Source organism: Podarcis tiliguerta (genome assembly GCF_965153285.1).
Source record: "Podarcis tiliguerta genome assembly, chromosome: 9".
In the NCBI taxonomy this organism is placed as follows: domain Eukaryota; kingdom Metazoa; phylum Chordata; class Lepidosauria; order Squamata; family Lacertidae; genus Podarcis; species Podarcis tiliguerta.
Window position 1 is genome coordinate 22,206,262 of NC_139542.1, and position 19,046 is coordinate 22,225,307.

The 19,046-nt window shown below is 46.3% G+C and overlaps 1 protein-coding gene across 1 annotated transcript; it reads right to left on the bottom strand.

Moving 5' to 3' along the window:
• Positions 1 to 514: 514 nt before the first annotated feature.
• On the bottom strand, positions 515 to 3,850 carry CXXC4 (CXXC finger protein 4). The gene has a single exon (XM_083456804.1). The coding sequence runs from the start codon at positions 3,830 to 3,832 to the stop codon at positions 2,522 to 2,524; it is 1,311 nt and encodes a 436-aa protein (XP_083312930.1). The 5' UTR covers positions 3,833 to 3,850; the 3' UTR covers positions 515 to 2,521.
• Between the last annotated feature and the right edge of the window lie 15,196 nt (positions 3,851 to 19,046).

Genomic DNA, 19,046 nt, shown 5'->3' on the forward strand with positions numbered 1-19,046 from the left:
GGGTATTTGCAGGCAAAAATTTGCTGGTGCAGGAAGGGTTAAGCACCTCTTTCCCTACCTCCAACATTCCCATTATTTTAGCAAATATGGGTTTGGAAACATGCATTTGCCAAGACAACCATGTAGTTCATTGCTAAGGCCACAATGCCTACACACACTTACTTAGGAATAAGCCCCACTGAACATAGTGGGATATACTTCGAAGTTAACATGCATAGGATTAGATTCCCTATCAGTTTAATGCAATGGGACTTCAATCATTACCAAAGTTTTCCCACTAATCTGAATGAGACATTCAGCCCTCTCTTCCCTAGGTTTACTCTAAAGTAAGTCCCATGGTTTTCAATGTTGCGTACTCCTGAGTAAATGTGCTTAGGACTGCACCCTTTCCAAAGACATAACTAAACTAACTGAATGGGGGGGGGGCACATTGTCTACGGAGAAGTATCACAGAATTGCAAAGATTACATTTACTGCCACCAGGAAGAGAAAAATAAATTATTTTTGGTTATGGTTTAGTGTTCAAATCCAGCATTTACCGTTTATTGTAAAAATCACAATATACATTCTTTGAAATGTTCTATGAAATAAACAGGAGTGCATTCGCAACCAAAAATAACAGGCAAATCTATATACAACCGATTTCTACCATCTGAAGCGTAATCCACAGAGTGTGTTGCATTGATGTGACATCCATTTATCATATATGCACAATAAGCAGCAATGGGAAATGAAGAAGGAATGACAAATGCAATCTATGCATGTTTATGCGGAGATAAGGTCCACTGCGTTCAATGGGGCTTACTCTCAGGAAAGTGTGCACAGGATTGCAGCCTGAGTTATTAAACTTTCCAAAAGGATAGTTCAATCTTGCAAAGGGCAAAGTAAAAAAAAAAAAAAATCATCATGTGTTAGTTGGTTGTTTTTTTTAAATGAGAACTTTTAACTTAGTGGTAACATTTAATGCCAGTGAAATGTATCCATTTATAGAACTCCTGTTGGTCACAGTTGCGAGTCTCACCAAGTTCCTAATTTGGGTGACTTCACATCAAGACTGGGGAACCTGTGACCTTGCAAGGTGTTGTTGAGCAACAGGTCTCCCATCTTACCTGGCCATTGACCCTGCCCAGGCCACAGGTTCCTTATCCCCGCTTTACATCTCTCAGCCTATAAAGAACTTTTGGTACCATTTCAGCTCTCCCCAGCCACACACAGTCTCTTCCGATATGTTCATCTAACCAGCAACACTATAATTTTAATAATGACAGGGGTTTAAATATGATTGCAAGTCTTTCCTCTTGTTTTCCTCCATCTAAAAATAATACCATTAGTCATTTTACACATTTTTTTTCCTTCCCACACCCCTTTCTGCTAGACTAAATACATGAACTGCAATTTCCACAACATCCCCCTCTTGGCTGTTGTTTTTGTGTTGTCTACCAAACTGGGAAACTTGTCTTTTACAGCTTTGTGATACATTGTCAATTCTAAGGACAAGATTCTTTTTAAAAATAAATGTATATACATTTCAATCACACATAATAACTTCAGTCATAGATGTACTTTTATCAAATTGTAAAACATACCGCAAAAGGGTTAATTTTTTTTTGGTAAGGATGCATTGCAAAAAAAGTATGTTATTCTTAGCCCAATTCACCAGCTGCTTTACCTTTACCACCAAACGTTTCCTTGCATCTGATTAACACCAAGTCACCCCTAAAGAGTCATCCTAAAAAATCAGCTAGCTATTAATTTGTTCCGAACTGATGACAATGGTAAAATTGGGGGTTAACTTAAAAAAAAGAAAAGTTTTTTGCCCTAACCTCCAAATGAAACAAAACCCACACAGCACACACACACACACACACAATAGGGTGGGGGTCTCTCCAAATGGCCACAATTTAAAACTTAAAAATAAATGCTTCATGTGCATTAAAAAATATTTCAGGTTTTCAAAAGATTCACCCTTCACCATTGGTTTCACATAAGTAAAAAATAGTTTACATGTCACCAGACAGAACTCTTTATAGCAACAGAAAAAAATATACAGGATTTGTTCAGATCAATTTATAGTGTAATAAGCTCAACTTGTGTAGAAGTGTTTCTTTTTTTTTTTAATCTTCATATAATGATTTTTTAATATATAAAAAAATCCTTTTCTCTGATGTTAAATGATTATGTCAGACTTTTCTCTTTTCATTTCCACATAACAAAAGTTAGGGGGCTTCCTGATTCCACCCACCACCACCCTTATTTTATTTTCCCTTTTCCATAGGACCAAAAGAAAAGAAAAATAAACGAAAAGCGGGAGAAAATCCCTCAAAGTCCCCTGCCATAGATTTATTCCAGGGGACCTGTCACCCTATTTTTGACAAGCTGGGTTCCTGGGCGATCCAAAAACCAGTGGCTGGGGGGAGGGCTGGAGGGCTGGCTTGCGCCTGTGTTGTGTGTGTGGAGAGGCCCAAGCAGGGCCGAGGGAGAGAAGGCAGGGGGGTCTCTCTCTCTTTCTCTCCCCACCTCCTCACAACCTGAAGGAGGCTTCAGAAAAAGGATGCTGCATCTTGAAACTAGACAAGAAGCACTGGAGCGGCGGGGGAAGGGGGTTCACGAGGGACGGCGGCAGGCTGGGAAGAAAGAAATCATCGCCTCTGACCTCTAGCGAAGTGCCAGGTTTTTTCTTTAGCTCTTCACATTTCCTAAATTTGCAGATCTGGTGTCCCGTTTTGCGGTTCCTGCAACTGCTGCACACGCCACAGTTGATGAGCCTCTTGCAGGGCACGCACACCCCGCACCTTTTCCTCTTCTTCTTGGCAGGGTTGCCTGCCCCTCCTCCGCCTCCACCTCCTCCCCCGCCTCCTCCTCCTCCTCCGCCCCCGCCTCCCCCTCCGCCTCCTCCTCCTCCGGCGGCTCCCAGGGAGGAGGAGGACGACGAGGAGGAGGAATGGCTCTGCGGGCAGTCTGCCAGATTGGCAATTTGAAACGCGCTGTCTGTGACGGCTGCGGAGGCTGCGGCGGGGGAGTGCAGGGCTGTCATGACGATGACCCCGGGAGGTAATGAGATGCCCCCTAAAGCCGGGATAGCGGAAAAAGTCCCCACGCGCTCGGGGAGATTCATTATCTCCGCTTCGGCGGCGCCGCATTTGAGCTTGTTCATGCATTCGCCCGCCAAAGGTCTGCAGTGCTCGGGCGCCAAGGTGGAGAGGAAGTTGTTGTTGGCCATTTGCAACGAGGCCTGCTCGGCCGGCGCGCAGCCCGGCTTGCCTAGGCGCTGCTGGGAGTCGCCGCGGTGGTGCAGGCCGCTGGCTCCGGCCCCGCCGCCACCGCCGCCGCTCCGGCCGGCGGCGTGCAGCGACGACGACGACGACGACACCGACGATGACACCACGGCGGCTGCGGCGGCGGCTGCGGCTGCCGCGGAGGAGGCGGCTGCGGCGGCGGCGGCTTTGCGGGCCGCCACGCCGCCGGCCACGGCCGCCGCCGGGTTGGCGGGACCTCCGACGCCCGCGCCGCCGCCGCCCGCGCCGCTGCCCCACAGCATGGCGGTGGCGGCGGCGGCCGTGGCCGTGTCGCAGTTCCAGGGCGACATGCCGATGCGCGCGGCGGCGGCGGCGGCGGCGCTGGGGAAGATGGGGGTGGTGATGCGCGCGATCTTGGCCGCCTGCGGGAAGGCGCCGCCGTTGGTCTTGTAGAAGGTGGCGAAGGAGCGGTACCTCTCCATCTCCGAGTTGTAATCCACAAGGCTGTTGAGGGCGCCGTCGGGCAGGTGGTTCTCCTTGGGCAGGCCCGGCGCCTCGGCGGTGGGCCCCGTCTCCACGCACACGTTGGTGTTCATGGTGCCCAGGGGGTGGTGGGGGTGAGGGTGGGGGTGGGGGTGCGGGTGGGCCTGGGGCAACAGGGTGGGCGGGAAGGAGGAGGACGACGAGGAGGAGGAGGAGGGGGGAGGGGGCGAGGAGAGGAAGGGGGGGCCGGGGAGGGCCAGGGGAGGGAAGGGCAGGGCGGGGAGGAGGGCCACGGGAGCCGTCGGGGGGGCCGGGCCGGGTGCTGGGTAGCCCGGGGGGTCAGGGGGAGGGAAGGGGGGGAAGCGCTGCCCTCTAATCCTCTTGGGGGGGCATCTCGGCACACGGCGAAGTCTTCTCAGGCAGCCTCTTCCTTTGCATCGTCGTCGTCGTCGTCGTCCTCCCCGGGAACCGTCGCAACTGAAAGAAAGAAAGTCATTTCGGGGAAAAAGTCTACGCAGAAGGAGGGAAAGAGGATCCGCGCGAGAGAGAGAGGGCTGTCTGTGCGTGCGAGGGTTTTTTGTTTTGTTGTGTTCAAAAGACACCACACAACACACGCTGCGGGGATAGACGGGGCCCGTCAGTCACCCCAGCTCGTTTGCATAACAATCAATAAAGACATGATCCCAGCCCAGCAGCCGACGGTGCCTCCTCCGCTCTCCGGCCACCTTCCCTTCACCTCCTCCTCCTCCACCCCCCTCCGCCGCCGCCGCCCCCTCCAATCCCACCCCGCGGTAAATGCTTTAATAGCTGGGGAGAGGGAGGGCGGGCTGACAAATGCCAGGGGAGAAGGGGCAACCGGAGTGCTAAACACATGCAAATGAGGGGTGGGAAAGGGCTCCCAATCCTCTCACCAGAGGGCATCGGAGCTTTAGGAAATGTGTGAACGAGCCGGGTTGCCAGGGCAAGACGGGGCTGGAGAGCAGCGGGCTCGGGAGGAGAAAACCAGGCGGGGGGTTGGGGAGGGATGAGCAAAGGGAGCGCGAGGAGGAGAAGAAGAAAGTCTGTTCAGGCGTTAAAAAGTAGGAGGAAGCACAATGCCACCAAGAGTCGACCTTCCTCCGTCGGAATATCGAGATTTTGTTTTGTTTTCACCTAGTTGGTTCTTTAGCGGATTAGCAGCAACGGCTTTCTGAATCTGGGGGGCGGTGGGGGTCATCAGTTTGAATCACAGCTAGCTCTTTTGCAGGGTCCCTAGACCAGGTCTCTTTGGTAGAGGGGGAGCCAAGGTCCTTGCCCAGCCCCCCAAATTAAGTAAATAATAAAGGGACTGAGTTGAGGTGGGGGATATATATTTATACACACATATGCAAGGCAATTTCACAGGTTTGGGTATGAGATCCTGCAGCTGCAAGGGGACTGGATTTCCACGCAGTCACTTAACATGCTACACAACCTTCAAGCCAGGGACGCTATGTAAAAAAATCTAGATAGATATCAAGGAGGCACGCACCACCTCCCAAATGCACTTTATCAGTCTTATTAAAAAAAGATTTGCAAGGTATACCCCTTGCTCTGAGTTACCTACTCTGGGGTTTTGTTTTTATTTCACATAGGCCATCCAATATCAGAGAGGGCGTATTAGTTTGTAAGACGGGGAGAAGTACACTCTTCCAACCTTTAGGAAGTAAAACAAACCAAAAACCAAACTGGACACAATATATATCTTTGTCATCCAGAATGTGGTTCCACCTCCCACCAAAAAATGTTTTTACTTGCAACATTCCCCTGTTTTTTTCACTTGTAAACAGAATATTAGGTCCCCCAGAGACACTAAGGAAGGACTCCAGTACAGTTTTATGCCTGATTCCTACAGTTGAAAAATAGTTATCAATTATACTAATTACAGTCATAATTAGACTAATGAACCATTTCTAGCCCATCCTACTAGCTTGGGGGGGACTTCGTCATTTAACTGCTGGGATAGACTGAAAAGCAGGGTTTTAGGTAAACTAATCCAGATTATGAGAGCAAATCTAGAAAGAAAGAAAAGTCACATCAGCCTTGTCTGGCAGATAGGGACCAACATGCATCTTTTAATCACGGAAAGACCCTAATCACACTAGAGCCACCTCTGCATTTTTACATCAGGGGGGAAAAACTGAAACCACTGCTCCTTGTAAGGATTTGGTTGCAACAAGGAGGTCTTCTCCCTATTCTGAAAACACGCACAAAAACAACCTAGTCACAGAAAAATTCAGTGTATGAAATAAGGCTACTTTTTAAAAAGGAAAAGAAAGTATAACTTCATTTCCATTAACAGCAACTACTTAATACAAGTAGTTTTCCTGGTTCTGCATAGGCAATGCACCCACAGTGAAAAAGATAGTGATAATGTTTGAGTAATAATAATATCACATAGGCTCTCAACAGAACACACGTCTATGCCCCATTTTCGTTGCATTTTAAATGTTTTTCCCCCCTCCAGGAAACCCCTGCTACAATTTCAGCCTCTTCTCTCTTACCGCCACCACCAAATCCCCTTTCAAGGTTTACTGCTACCAGAAACGAGAAAATTATGGTGCCCACCAACCAGGTCATTATTGTTTAATCGATGCATCTCTGGAGCGCGAAAGAGGTGTCTAAGACGCAGCTATTGATTTTTCTTTTTTAAATTAAAACTATCGTGCGATTTTTTATTTTATTTTTTAATTAAAAAAAACCCGGATAATTAAAAGCAGCTAAAGAGACTGCGATCTACTCGCTGCTTAAGCCAATGTGACTGTACATGTTCAATATTGCATATCTGCTCCTGCTAGAGACAGAGAGATCAAAGGTCATATTTAACATTCAGGAGGAGGGGCTGGTGCAGATTAATTAATAAATTAATACAGCAGCGCCTTTTATTGCCCAAGCCTAGCATTCATCTACTTTAACAACCCCAGCGGACCACAAGAAAGGGGGGGGGGAGAGGAGAGGAGAGATAACAGGAAGGGGGAAGGGAGAAAAAAGAAAGAAAAGAGAAAGAAAGGGGGGGAGGAAGGAGAGAGATCCAAAAACAATCACTTACCAGTCTCTGTATTTTTGGGGGGGACACTTGGATTTTGCAGACGCTTAACCCGCCTGTCTGTCTTTAATTAGTTGCACATCACTCCCTAACACAAAGAAGAAGGGGGTGAAAAAAAAGAAGAAAAAAGAAAAAAAAAAGGAAGAATATCCCGATGTGTCTTTGGCAGCTCCTCAATTACAACTTTGATACTTGTAAACAAACTGTAAAAGGGCGGTGATGAGGGAGGGGGGTCGGTGGGAAAGGAATAAAGACGCCGATCCACTAAGCAAATACCTGTAAGTGGCTTTCTTTTTTTTTTTCCTCCTCTCTCTCTCTCTCTCTCCTTGTTGCAGAGAAAGGAGGAGGGGGGAAGGGAGGGGGAGAGAGGAAAGAGCAGGCACTGAATGTGTGTGTGCGCGCGCGCTTGTGTGTGTGCGCTGTGTGTGTGTATGTGCGTGCGCGCGTGAATGTGTGAGAGCGCTTGGCTGTGCTGCTCGGTGGTCTCCTCTTCCTGCGCGTTGCGCTCCGTCCGTCTCTCCAGTCGCTGTGTGCGAGGGAGGGAGGGACGCAGCCGGGGGAGTCTCTCTCTCTCTCTCTCCCCCTCGCTCTCCCCCTCTCTGTTTGTGTGTGTGCCTGCGTGTGTGTGGTTGCTGGGGGAGGGGAGGGAAGAGAAGAGAGACGGGGGGGGGGGAGCGAGAGGGAGAGGCTGAGGCGCGCCAGGGAGGTGAGGAGGATGCAGGGATGTGGACACCTACTGATGATTGGCTGCAAATTACACCGGGAACAAGAGGCGCGCACGGGCCACTGCTCCGCTTTCCCTCTCCAATCCCCTCCCCCACGCCTCCTCCTCCTCCTCCTCCTGCGCGCTCAACGCAGCGAGAGGCCACGTTTGGCTGCCCCTCCTTCCTCGACGGAGGGGCGGGCGGCGGCGGCGGCGGCTGTGGAGGAGCAAGGGGGGCGGTGGGTAGGTGGGTGGGAAAAGCTGCCTGGAGGCTCATTTGTAAGGAGCAGGCACTTGCCGCGGACTCCAGCCTCTTTATTCCCCATTAACTTGCCTCTGTGCGTGCGTGCGTGCCGAGAGCGCAAGGGAGGCCGGGGGAGAGAGAGGGAGGAGCGGGGGGGGGGGGGGAGATGGAGAGAGGGAGGGAGAAGGGAGAGCGCGCGGGGGGTGGCTGGTGTGTGTGCGAGAGAGAGGGGTGGCGTTGGAGGGTGTGCTCCAGTCGACGGCGGGGAAGGCGAAGGCGAGAGAGTTCCTCCCCCAGCCGCAGCCTGAAGTGGGAAGGTCCTTGCTCGCCGGAGAAGGGTGCTCTCCACACCAGCACCCCTCGCCTCGCTCCCCCAGGCCCAACCCCTCGCCCAGGCGCCCTCTTAACCATTTGCAGGCGGCCGCCGGCGAGGAGAAGCCGTTGGCTCTGGAGAGGCTTTTCGAGAGGAGGCGAGAGAGGGGAGGCGCTGCACTGGGAGGTCTCCCACTCGCGCGGAAAGAGCTCTTAACAACCCTGAATCCTAGAAGTTAAAGACCCAGGCGGCTTTATTCCTCCCAGCGCCTTCCGCCAAACGCAAAAAAAAAGAGCCTCCCTCAGACTCCAGACTTAATCTCACGGAAATAATCCTGCATGCCCGGCGCTGTCTCGGTGCCAGGAGCAGCAATAATCATCGCCGTCGATGATGACGATGATTAATAATAATAATAATAATAGTCTCCTTCGAAGGGTTTGTAGCAGCTGCTGAGCTTCCCCTTCGGAGGTGAAATCGTCCCGCGTAATGAGAGGGTTGATCTCATTTTAAAGCATTCAGAAGTGTGTGCAGCCACAAAGTTTCTCTTTGGCTTTTTCTTTTGGAGACAAGAATAGAGGTGACACTTTGCACCAATGAATAGGCTAACATGTAGCCACGTTCGTGGTGTCGAATGAGCGTGTTGTTTCCGTGTAAAGGTCTTAAATGCTTCATTGTGGCACTTTACTGGTGCTTATGTGGTACCTAAAGGTTTTTTTGTTTTAAGAGGAGGGAGGGAGGGAGGACAGGATGGCTGTAATACGTAAAGATGAATATCTTGCACTAGTTTTACCTTACGGAAAAAGGAGGACATGCATGCACTGTTAAATAAATTTAAGCTCATGCATGCCCAATGCTACCCAAATATTTCATTTCCATGATATTTGATAAGGGAGGAGGTAATTAGAAATATAGGCAACTTTGGAATTATATGGACTGATGAATCAAATTCATTATATTCCATTTAAAAGCTTAATGGATGCCCACTAATACCTAAGAAAATTACTAGAAGCCTGTAGGAACCTATGAACCCAAGCCCCCCCCAATTATAAATCAAGAAATTGTGGAATAATTCCTCCACGTTGCCCCTTGCCACTTCTCTCACCCACTGCAACCCCATTATTTCCTCCTTCAGATCTCACTTCCTTCCAAGGTCCCAACTCACAAACCCATTTTCCCCTGCTCCCTCCTACTGTTAATTCTTCAAATATCATCACCCGCACCCTACTTCTTTCTCCTTCGCCTGACATCTCATTTTTCACAAGATCCTAACCCCAACCTCATTCTTGCTCTCTCTCTCCTCCCTAGGATTCCATTTCCCCCCTCCTAATTTTCAAGCCCACTTTTTCTCCTTCCTTCCTAAAACTGATATTCCTTCCTTTTATCCCAGATCTCACATTCTCCTGGAATTCCAGTAGGATTTCCCCTATTTCCCCCCTGCCTCCTACACTACACCCTTCCTCCTCTAATTTCCAGAACCTGGCAGCACTCTTTCTCCTTCTTCCTAAAACCATCCTCACAATATCACATAAAATGTACTGTGCTATATCCACTGCTTCTCTTTCTCTCTTAGAGTCCACCTTTATCTCACTGTCTCTTCCCAGCAAATACCATGCTCTTAGCAAGGCTTCACTGCTGCAATTGCAATGTAATATATCAGCTGCTTGTATAGAGCCTGTTCTCATAACTTCTAGTTATCCAGAAATCCTGAGCTGATCAAGTGGCAACCAACTGGCTGTTCCACCTGGCCACCCAAACTATTCTATTTGGCTTCTGGTAGCCCAGCTGAGCATTGACCATTCTAAAGTATGGCTGCCTGAGAGTAAGGAAGAGATTTATTCCCAGTCCCCTCACCCTGTGCCCTCCTCCTTCATGGACTTGACCCAGCAATGCAGCTGCAGCTAGTGATGACCATTTATTTCAGTTCTCTTAAGTTTCTCTAAGTTTCTCATTTTTCAATCTTAAAGCCAGTTCTCTACATTTTTGCAGCAATTTGCAAGTTTATTTTATTCCTAATGGAAATTTGTCTACATTTAAACAGAGCCAAAGTTTGTGCATGCAATTCACTATCTATCCAGGTAAATTTGGGGTACAGAATCCCACTTCTGTACACAAATGACTCCTAGCTAGTTCGGGGAAAATGTTTTTTAGGCTCAAATTAATCTAGGGCATTAACCTGATTCGCACGTATGCTAACCATGGTTAGCATTAACCATAGTTAACATGAAGCATAGTCAATAAACCATAGTTAAAGCTGAAGCATTTGGCAGACAATCACTTATTGACTTCTTACCCCACACAGCAGCTGAACTTTGAGAGTGGTTTGAATTTTTTGCTGCCCTTCCTTCACTTGTGGCTCTCTAGCTTTTGGGTGGTGATAACTCCTTAACCAATGGTTAAAGAGGAGGTCTGGATTTTTGCATAACAGTAAGCTGAGGTTAAATGTTAACTATGGTTTTATAAACCAGCTACAAACATTGGTTAAGAAGTTACCTTTAACAACACTTAATAAAACATAGTTAAGCTACTGGGCTGGGTTCAAACACTAAGACATGGTTTGATAAACTGTGGTGTAATGCCATGTGTGAACCAGGACACTTTTTCTCTGAAAGCAAAAGTAGCTTGTGTACAAGTGTCTGTTTCTCTCATGGTTCTTTGAACAGCCTAATGAGGTCAGACTAGAAGCACCAACAGTTCACCAGCTATATAGGACAGTCAGGGCAGTGGCTAAGAGCTAAGGAGACCTGAGAGATATTTTACCATTCATTATATTTCAGCCTAACCCACCTCACAGGGTTGCTGTGAAGATAAAGGGGAGGGGGAAACCAGGCCTAGCTGCTTGGAGGAAAAGTGGGGCAAAAATGTGAGCAATAGAACACCCACGTGGAAGGTTTTCTTAGCCTGACATCTGAACCTTAGCTAAAAATAAACCACTGGATGACGTTTGCAGGACACAGCTCTTTCATCTTTATCATAAACACATTTCGTGAGAATAAATCCTATTCATTTCCTGTGGAACTTATTTTGGCATGTGTGCTTACAGGCAGCCTCAGAGGGAGTTCTCCTTGACAGCTGGTGCCAGGGCTCCAGGCTATGGATTCTGTGTAAGGAAACAGATAGCAGAACCGTGTGGAAATGAAATGTTCACTACATGGATTGGTTTAAATGTGCATTGACTTGAAATCATATTGTTTATGTAGGTGTCTCCATGTTTCTTTTGTGGTCAGTCGCACTGATGGCTAGCTGAAAGGACTTTTTAAGCAAACACACTATCTGCATTTCTTGAGGTTTTAAATGCAAGTGCCCCACCCAGAAGTTCCTGGAAATACCAGCAGGTAAAAAAGATAAAGTTAAAGGACCCCTGGACAGTTAAGTCCAGTCAAAGGCGACTATTGGGTTGCGGCGCTCATCGCGCTTTCAGGCCGAGGGAGCCGGCGTTTGTCCACAGACAGCTTTCCGGGTCATGTGGCCAGCATGACTAAACTGCTTCTGGTGCAACGGGATACCTTGATGGAAACCAGAACGCACAGAAATGCTGTTTACCTTCTCAGCAGAGTGGTACCTATTTATCTACTTGCACTGGCATGCTTTCGCACTAGGTTGGCAGGAGCTGGGACAGACTAACAGAAGCTCACCCCGTCATGGGAATTTGAACTTCCAACCTTCTGATTGGCAACCCCAAGAGGCTCAGTGGTTTAGACCACACCATGACCCATGTCCCAGCAAGTAGATTTGTGTGTGTGTGTGTGTTCTGTTCTCAGATTTTTCAGAGGAAAACACCTTGAAACAGACTTTCAAGAGGTAAAAACAAAACAAAGCACATATTCATTTAATAAAACATTAATCTCCAACCCATAAACTTGAATCCTAACTTTCCTTAGATAAGTAGAACAAGAGTTTATGGTCACAGAACAAGGCTTTCCCTCTGCTTTCCCCCCTCTGCATACCTCCCTTCTGAAATTCTGCTCCTAGAGGTGGATGGACCATGGCAGAAGGTCCTGATGGAAATCAACCCCCACCCCTTTCAACATGGATGGAGGAGTAACTTTGGATGCAAGCCATAATGTGTTAACATCCAGAATTTCAAAGAATATTAGAAGAGCTCTGCTCTGTTTTTTTAAAATATCAGTCACATGTAACTTATGTAAAATCTGGAAATGTACACAACTCTGAAGTTTTGTCCATTTTCAGATTGCACTTTCAGATCAGTGGCCACTGGCTACAATCCAGCAAAAAATTCAAGCATCCTTAAAAACTTATTGAACTCAGTGGACTTCAGAGTGTCTGACTCTGATGATGCCTCCTGACCTATTTAGTTTGTGAATGCATTTATTTCAGTTTGGATTTTTAGCCTGCCCAGTCTTCCTAGACCAGGATACAGAAAAGCAAATGAACAGATAATTAATTCAATGAATACTGTATAACTAACAATCAAAATCAGTCAAATTAAAGCCTAACAAATGTAAATTCCTCACATCTGTTTAACCCTCGCTAGCTCAAATAGTAATAATAATAAATACTTGCATCACTTCTGGAGGGGGGGAGGAATCAGATTTTGGAGATTCTTCAGAGGAAGGGAATTTCACAGTTATGAGCCATCAAAGAGAGCTATTATAGACCCTTGGTCACTGCCCGAATAGTGCATAGGTTATTAACCAAGGTGCACAGTTGTGGGTATGGATGGGTGGACCTATTAAACTCCAATCCATCTCGGTTCTCAGAGGAGACTAAAATGCTTACAAATCTGCCTGGAAATACACACTTTTAAAAAAAGAAGTACTTATGAGGTGGTCTAAGGGTTATCATTTAAAAGTCATTTAAAAGTTTTTAAATTGGGTATCCAGCCTTGTATAAGATTACCTTTTGCAGAAATAATAATAATATCAAACTCTTAGGAGCATTGCATATTGCCAAAGAACAGCATGAGAGAGAACTGGCTGTATATACATACTTTACCAACTTTGAATGCTGCTGTTTTTATTGCCACTTTCGTTTACTGCAGCTTCTTTGTTAAAATTAACATTCAAAAGGGGCCAGACTGAGATAAACTGCTGTTGCTCTTTTGACTTCTCTGAAAATGCACATAGGAGGCGACCAGAGATTCAGGGATTTATAATTAGGGCTGCAGCATTTCACAGATTAATAAGCAAGATAATTGATTAAAAACCATTTGAACTGGCAGAAAATGTCCCCCAACTCATCGTGCAAAATATTCCCTGAGCTTTTATTTTTACTTATTTACTTATATTTACTTTTACTTATTTTATTACATTTATATATCCCGAAGTTTCTCCACTGAGCTGAGTGTATCTTGTTCCCCACACACCTCCTTTTTCAAATCCTTACAAGAATCCTGTGAGGTAGGTTAGGCTGAGAGATAGTGACCAACCCAAGGTCACTCAGTAAACTTGAACCTGGGTCTCTTGAATCTAACACTGTAATCACACCACCACGCTGGTTCTGAAAGTACTTACAGAAGCTGGAGACCGCAAGCACCAACTTAGAAGAAACATCTCCTCCTTCCCTCACACGCAGGATGGAATCCTTCATCAAAGAGGATGTCTAGTGTAAGAAATGGGCATCATCAAAAACCTTTTTTTCCCCTTCAGAAATCTTGTACTATTTAATCGATCTCTGGCTTATATAGTTAATCAAATAAGGTTTCACTAATCAGTTTAGAATTAATTAGTGCTTTTATATCCCAACTTTCCTCCATTGAGCTCAAGGTGTGGGGGGGTGTTTCTAACCCCCTCCCTCATTTAACACCCCCCCCAAAAAAAAACCAATGAGGAAGGCTAGGCTGAGAGGCAGTGATTGGCTCAAGGTTACTCAATAAGCTTCATGACCAAGTGGGGATTTGAACCTTGGTTTTCCAGGTCACAGTCTGACACACTAACCACTACACCACATTGGATTTCCACCATCGCTCCTTTTTTCTGTACTATTTCCAATTCCTTCAGCTTTGCCCCATATCCTCTGCATGGCCAACAGTCAGAGGTGTTATGAGAGAGGGTTGGTGGTTGGCATCCATCTGTCCCGGGAGGCAATAAAAGCCTCCGGAGGTGAAGTCAAACTGTTGGAGAGCTGGAGTCCAGTAAGATCTGCAAGACCAAGAGGTTGTCCTCCCTACTTTAAAGAATTATACATAGCTGGGTGCAGCTTTCCTCAATTTAGGGGTTGTCAATGTGGTGCCCTCCAGGCATCTTGGTCAGCTGTCAGCATTGGCTATTGCTGAATTGGGCTGATGGGAACTGTGGTCCAAAACATCTGGATGGCACCATGATGGCTACCCCTGCCTTAAGCAATGTCTTTACCACTGCAGTCCTCAAGCTTTGAGATCCAGAGATGATGCTCCCCTGCCAGTTCCATGCTTTTAGGGCAGGGATAGCCAACTGAGTGTCCTCCAGGTGTTGTAGGACTCTAGCTTCCACCAGACCCAGCTGGCATGGCTAACTGGCTAACAGTGGATAGTGAGACTTGTAGTCTAACAAGAGCTGGAGGGCCACAGCTTTCCCATCCCTGATCTAGACCATCCCTGATCTAGTTTTCATATGGAAAGTGAAACTAAGTGCAGAAGTCCAATTAAAAACTACCCAGCGCTGGGTGCAATGGAACCTCCCATGTCCTCCAGGTGCATCATTTAATGCTGTCCATATGGCAAGCCCCTTTGCATTAGCAGCCCATGAGCTGTTACTTAGCAGCAAATTAATAATAACTGCATTGCACTGTTCTCAGTAGTCCTTGTACGTTTCTTCCGCTCCGATTCTCAACAGTGCAATAATGAGCTTCCACCAGAGACTGCTTCAGATAAGAGGACACCAACTTTGCTTCCCAAGGTATAGTCTTTTCTCAGGAGATCACGACATTTTAATATTATTATTTTTTAAAGACATAGCCTGCTTTCTGGTTCAGCAAATGCCTCTTTCTTTAATCTCTCTTCACATGAATCAATCTTTATTTGCCTTCTAATTCTCATGCACTCAGAGCCAGGGGAGGCAAGAAAGGCACTGCAGCCCCACCAGCTCACTCTGCCTTCAGTCATCTCCCAGCTGGCTGCCTACCCTCCTTCCTTGCAGCCAGTCTAGGGAGAAGGGCTGGCTGCCAGTCTCCTCCACCTTAGTTTCAGTGCTGCGTTTTTAGAGCTTGACAGGGAGGGATATGGGGGCAAAAGCAGAGCTAATTGGCTCTGCCTCTCATTGACTCCAGCTCTGCTAGTTATTTGCTCTGGCAGTCTGGTGACACCTGCGGTTTGCCTCCCTGCCTTCCGCCCTACTGGTCCTAAAAAGGTAAAGGGACCCCTGACAGTCAAGTCCAGTCGCGGACGACTCTGGAGTTGTGGCGCTCACCTCGCTTTACTGGCCAAGGGAGCCGGCGTTTTTGTCTGCAGACAGCGTCCGGGTCATGTGGCCAGCATATCTAAGCTGCTTCTGGCGAAACCAGAGCAGTACACGGAAACACAATTTACCTTCCCGCCGGAGCGGTACCTATTTATCTACTTGCACTACGATGTGCTTTCGAACTGCTAGGTTGGCAGAGCTGGGACCAAACAATAGGAGCTCACCCCGTCACGGGGATTTGAACCACTGACCTTCTGATCAGCAAGCCCTAGGCTCTGTGGTTTAGACCACAGCACCACCCGCGTCCTAATGAGCATTAATTTCCACTGCTCATAGCCATATTCAAGCAATATGAAAATGGGGGGCAGGGGGGAGAGAGAGTATCCACTTAAAGAGTATCCATTTAATGGCATGCTATGAATATCATGCTTGTGAAGGGCATAGGTTAAAGTTGCAAATGCAAGCGCACTAACTTAGAACTCAGCTCCATTTAAATAAATGGAGCTAAAATGCCATTAGAACTGGGAAGTTTTATTTAGCCATTTATTTAGTCTAAAAATCATATGCCACCAGCTAGACCAAAAGTAGCTCTCAGGCTGAATGAACAGCAAAATATTTAAATATTTGGAATATTAAAACCATTAAAATGAATTTTTTAAAACAAACAAAAAACCTCACAGTGTTAAGATCAGGCAGACCATGGCATCTAAGAAATGAACGGTGTCACCATTCAGATCAAATCCCACATAAGGAAACATTTTTTACTCCTTCAAAGCATCTAGTAAGGTGGCTAGATGGTCTTTTTTCATCAGAGGAGTCCATAGGGAGGGTTCCACCATAAAGCAAGCTCTACTCTGAACTCAAGGAGAACCAGATTTTCTGGCATCAATTCCAAATACAAGGAGGCACCAGATTTGGAGAGGTGAGTAAACCTTACAGACCCAATGCACCCTCACTGAAGGATGGAGCTGAAAATCTGGGCAGAGGAGATATAGGCAAACTACATTAACTGAAATTTGCCTAATGGAGATAACAGAACCAGCCCAGCCCATAGGCGTGATATGGAAATAAATCTCACATTTTTGTTGCTGTTTCCAAATCAAATATCCCTTTCTTCCTCCGCATATCCAAATTACTAACTGTCACACGCAGACGCAAGCCAGTGGCTTCCAAATGAAAATGAACAACTTGTCACCCGACAACTAACAATAAGTGTTTTAGCCTGCTGTGACACTGCCCTCCCGTTCCCTGCAAATGCTTATTAATGACAATACTGTTTTTACGGCATCCATTACTGCACCGCTGAGAGGCGCCCTAAGGCAGCAGTTTTCAAACCAACTTTCTGGTGGTCTCAGTTTGCAGCCATCAACACTTATTAACTACGCTGTTTGTTCTAACAACCATCCAGGAACATAGGGCAGGTGCCTTGCAAGGTTTCTCTGGCAACGGTCAAAGCCCGGGTAATCTGGTGCTTGGATCCCTGTTTTGTAGGCATGTGCATATATATATAATTGTTCCCTTTCCATTAGTTGAACCTTGTAAACCAGCTGCCTAATCGATTAAGGTGAAGGTTGACTTAGGGGAGAGTTGAGTGTCAACCAGCCAAGAGAATCTGAGGGCCTCTGGCATACCTGTGAAGATGGATGCTTTTATCCCAGAGAGCATCCTTGTTGTGCTCGTCTTTCAGAGATTTGTGTGCCACACATTCCTTGCCACTTGGGTCAACTCTGTCTTGAACATCAACGTTTCACTTAGTGTCAGCTTTCCTCGCCTGCTTCTTGTCTGAAATGTTACTCAGGACCAAGCTACGGGCCAAATCCCACTTGCATAGCACTGCAGGTAACTTGCTGCTTGCTGCATCAAACACATCAAGTCTGAAGGGGACACCAACACATGTATTCAAGCACACAGGAAACATGGGAGCCAGTACACCACCCTGTCTCATTTTGTAGGATCACAGAATCACAGAATCATAGAGTTGGAAGAGACCACAAGGGCCATCGAGTCCAACCCCCTGCCAAGCAGGAAACACCATCAGAGCACTCCTGACATATGGACAGAATCACAGAATCAAAGAGTTGGAAGAGACCACAAGGATCAGTTCCGGCGAATGATTCCTGAACATGTGGACAAAAGATTTCCACCAAGCCCCCTTTCCCTCCCTGCCCTCCCAACAATTTGCTACCCTTTCTCATGACATCCAACTTCCTCTACCTAATGGTAGGGCAGGCTCCCTCCAGATATTGTTGGACTACCACTCCCATAATTCCTGAGTATTGGCCAAGTTGGCCAAGGCTATTGAGAGTCCAACATCTTGAAGGCCACATGTTCCCCATCCCAGACTTAGATGATAAGGAGCACACTTGTCAATGCTCATGGTTGCTTACTAGAAGAGCTGCTGTTTTCAGCTGTACTTCAGTACCACCACTGAAGATGATTAAAGGGCAATATTGTAACTCAACAGAAGTCAAGTGATTCAGTGGGTCAATAGTTTTGCACTTGGTATTATGAAGCTTCTGACTCTAGACTGACTTCTCAGTCAGCTGCTCCTGACCACTTCCACCTTTGTCTGACTGCTCACACATTTATTTACTAATTTACACTCTTATTTATCTATCTTAAAATTAAAAATTTCAAAACGGCATACACTAAAATAAATATGTTATAACATCAACATACTGCAACATTAGGTTTGCATTTGACGTCTCTGTTCCTCACCATCTACATAGATCTAGAGCAGAGGTGAGGAACCTGTAGGGAATCCGCCAGCTGTTGTTGCACTGCAATTCCCATCATCCCTTGCCATTGCTTTGCTGGTTGGGGCTGCTGGGACTTGGAGTACAACTTCTGGAAGGTCCCAGGTTCCCCACCTCTGAACTGGGGATTAACATTATCGGTCCCAGAGCTATGTCCTTTGTTCATGAAATAACAGTCCTCATTTAAGGTTGTGCAAGTGAGCAAAATATCAGCTACTTATTTGTTTAGTTCAGTTGGTAGGAAAATGTTGAGAGACTGTTTGCCAGTGGGTGGATACTGCTAATAATTTGCTGTGCAATTGAGTAGAAAGAGTAGAAATCTTCCCCCTGCCTGGAGGAAAAGGGTTTGGTTTTTTTGCTAGCATCTGTCTCATCTCAATCAAAATGCAAAAGTCACAATAAAGAAGAGATTTTGAAAGAACTGAGGCCCATGTTGTTCCGAGAATGTAGATGTTTTTAATGACTGAATGCCACGTATCATAGCCATTACATAGTTATTTATGAGGAAAGCATTGCTGTTATTATCTCAACTAATTGAAGATAGAGTCTGTCACCTAAATTTTTATTGTTTGTGTAAAATAAATGATGCATCTTGACATTTTCCTGCCATTTAGCCTGAGTAAACATTTCTTTATTCAGAGAAAGAAAACTCACTATTTATCACTTTAGTGATTGTTCCATTGTGCATCCAATGGAAACTTAGTTTACGCTGGTGTTAGAAATTAAGGCATTTGTTTTTAAAATGCTATTTTGGTGCAAATTACGCATGAGTCTTTGTTACTGTTTAGCACCTGTTTTCCAGCAAATATAGAAAAATTAGGCGCACAAATGTTTTAAAAAGGAATTAGCGATAAAGGATATTTGTGGATGAGAAGAGGAAACTTTTAAAATTAATGTCATTGGAAGAAGAAGA

Bases quoted from the DNA above. Each gene is read 5' to 3' on its own strand.
- CXXC4 (XM_083456804.1), bottom strand. From the start codon at position 3,832: ATGAACACCAACGTGTGCGTGGAGACGGGGCCCACCGCCGAGGCGCCG.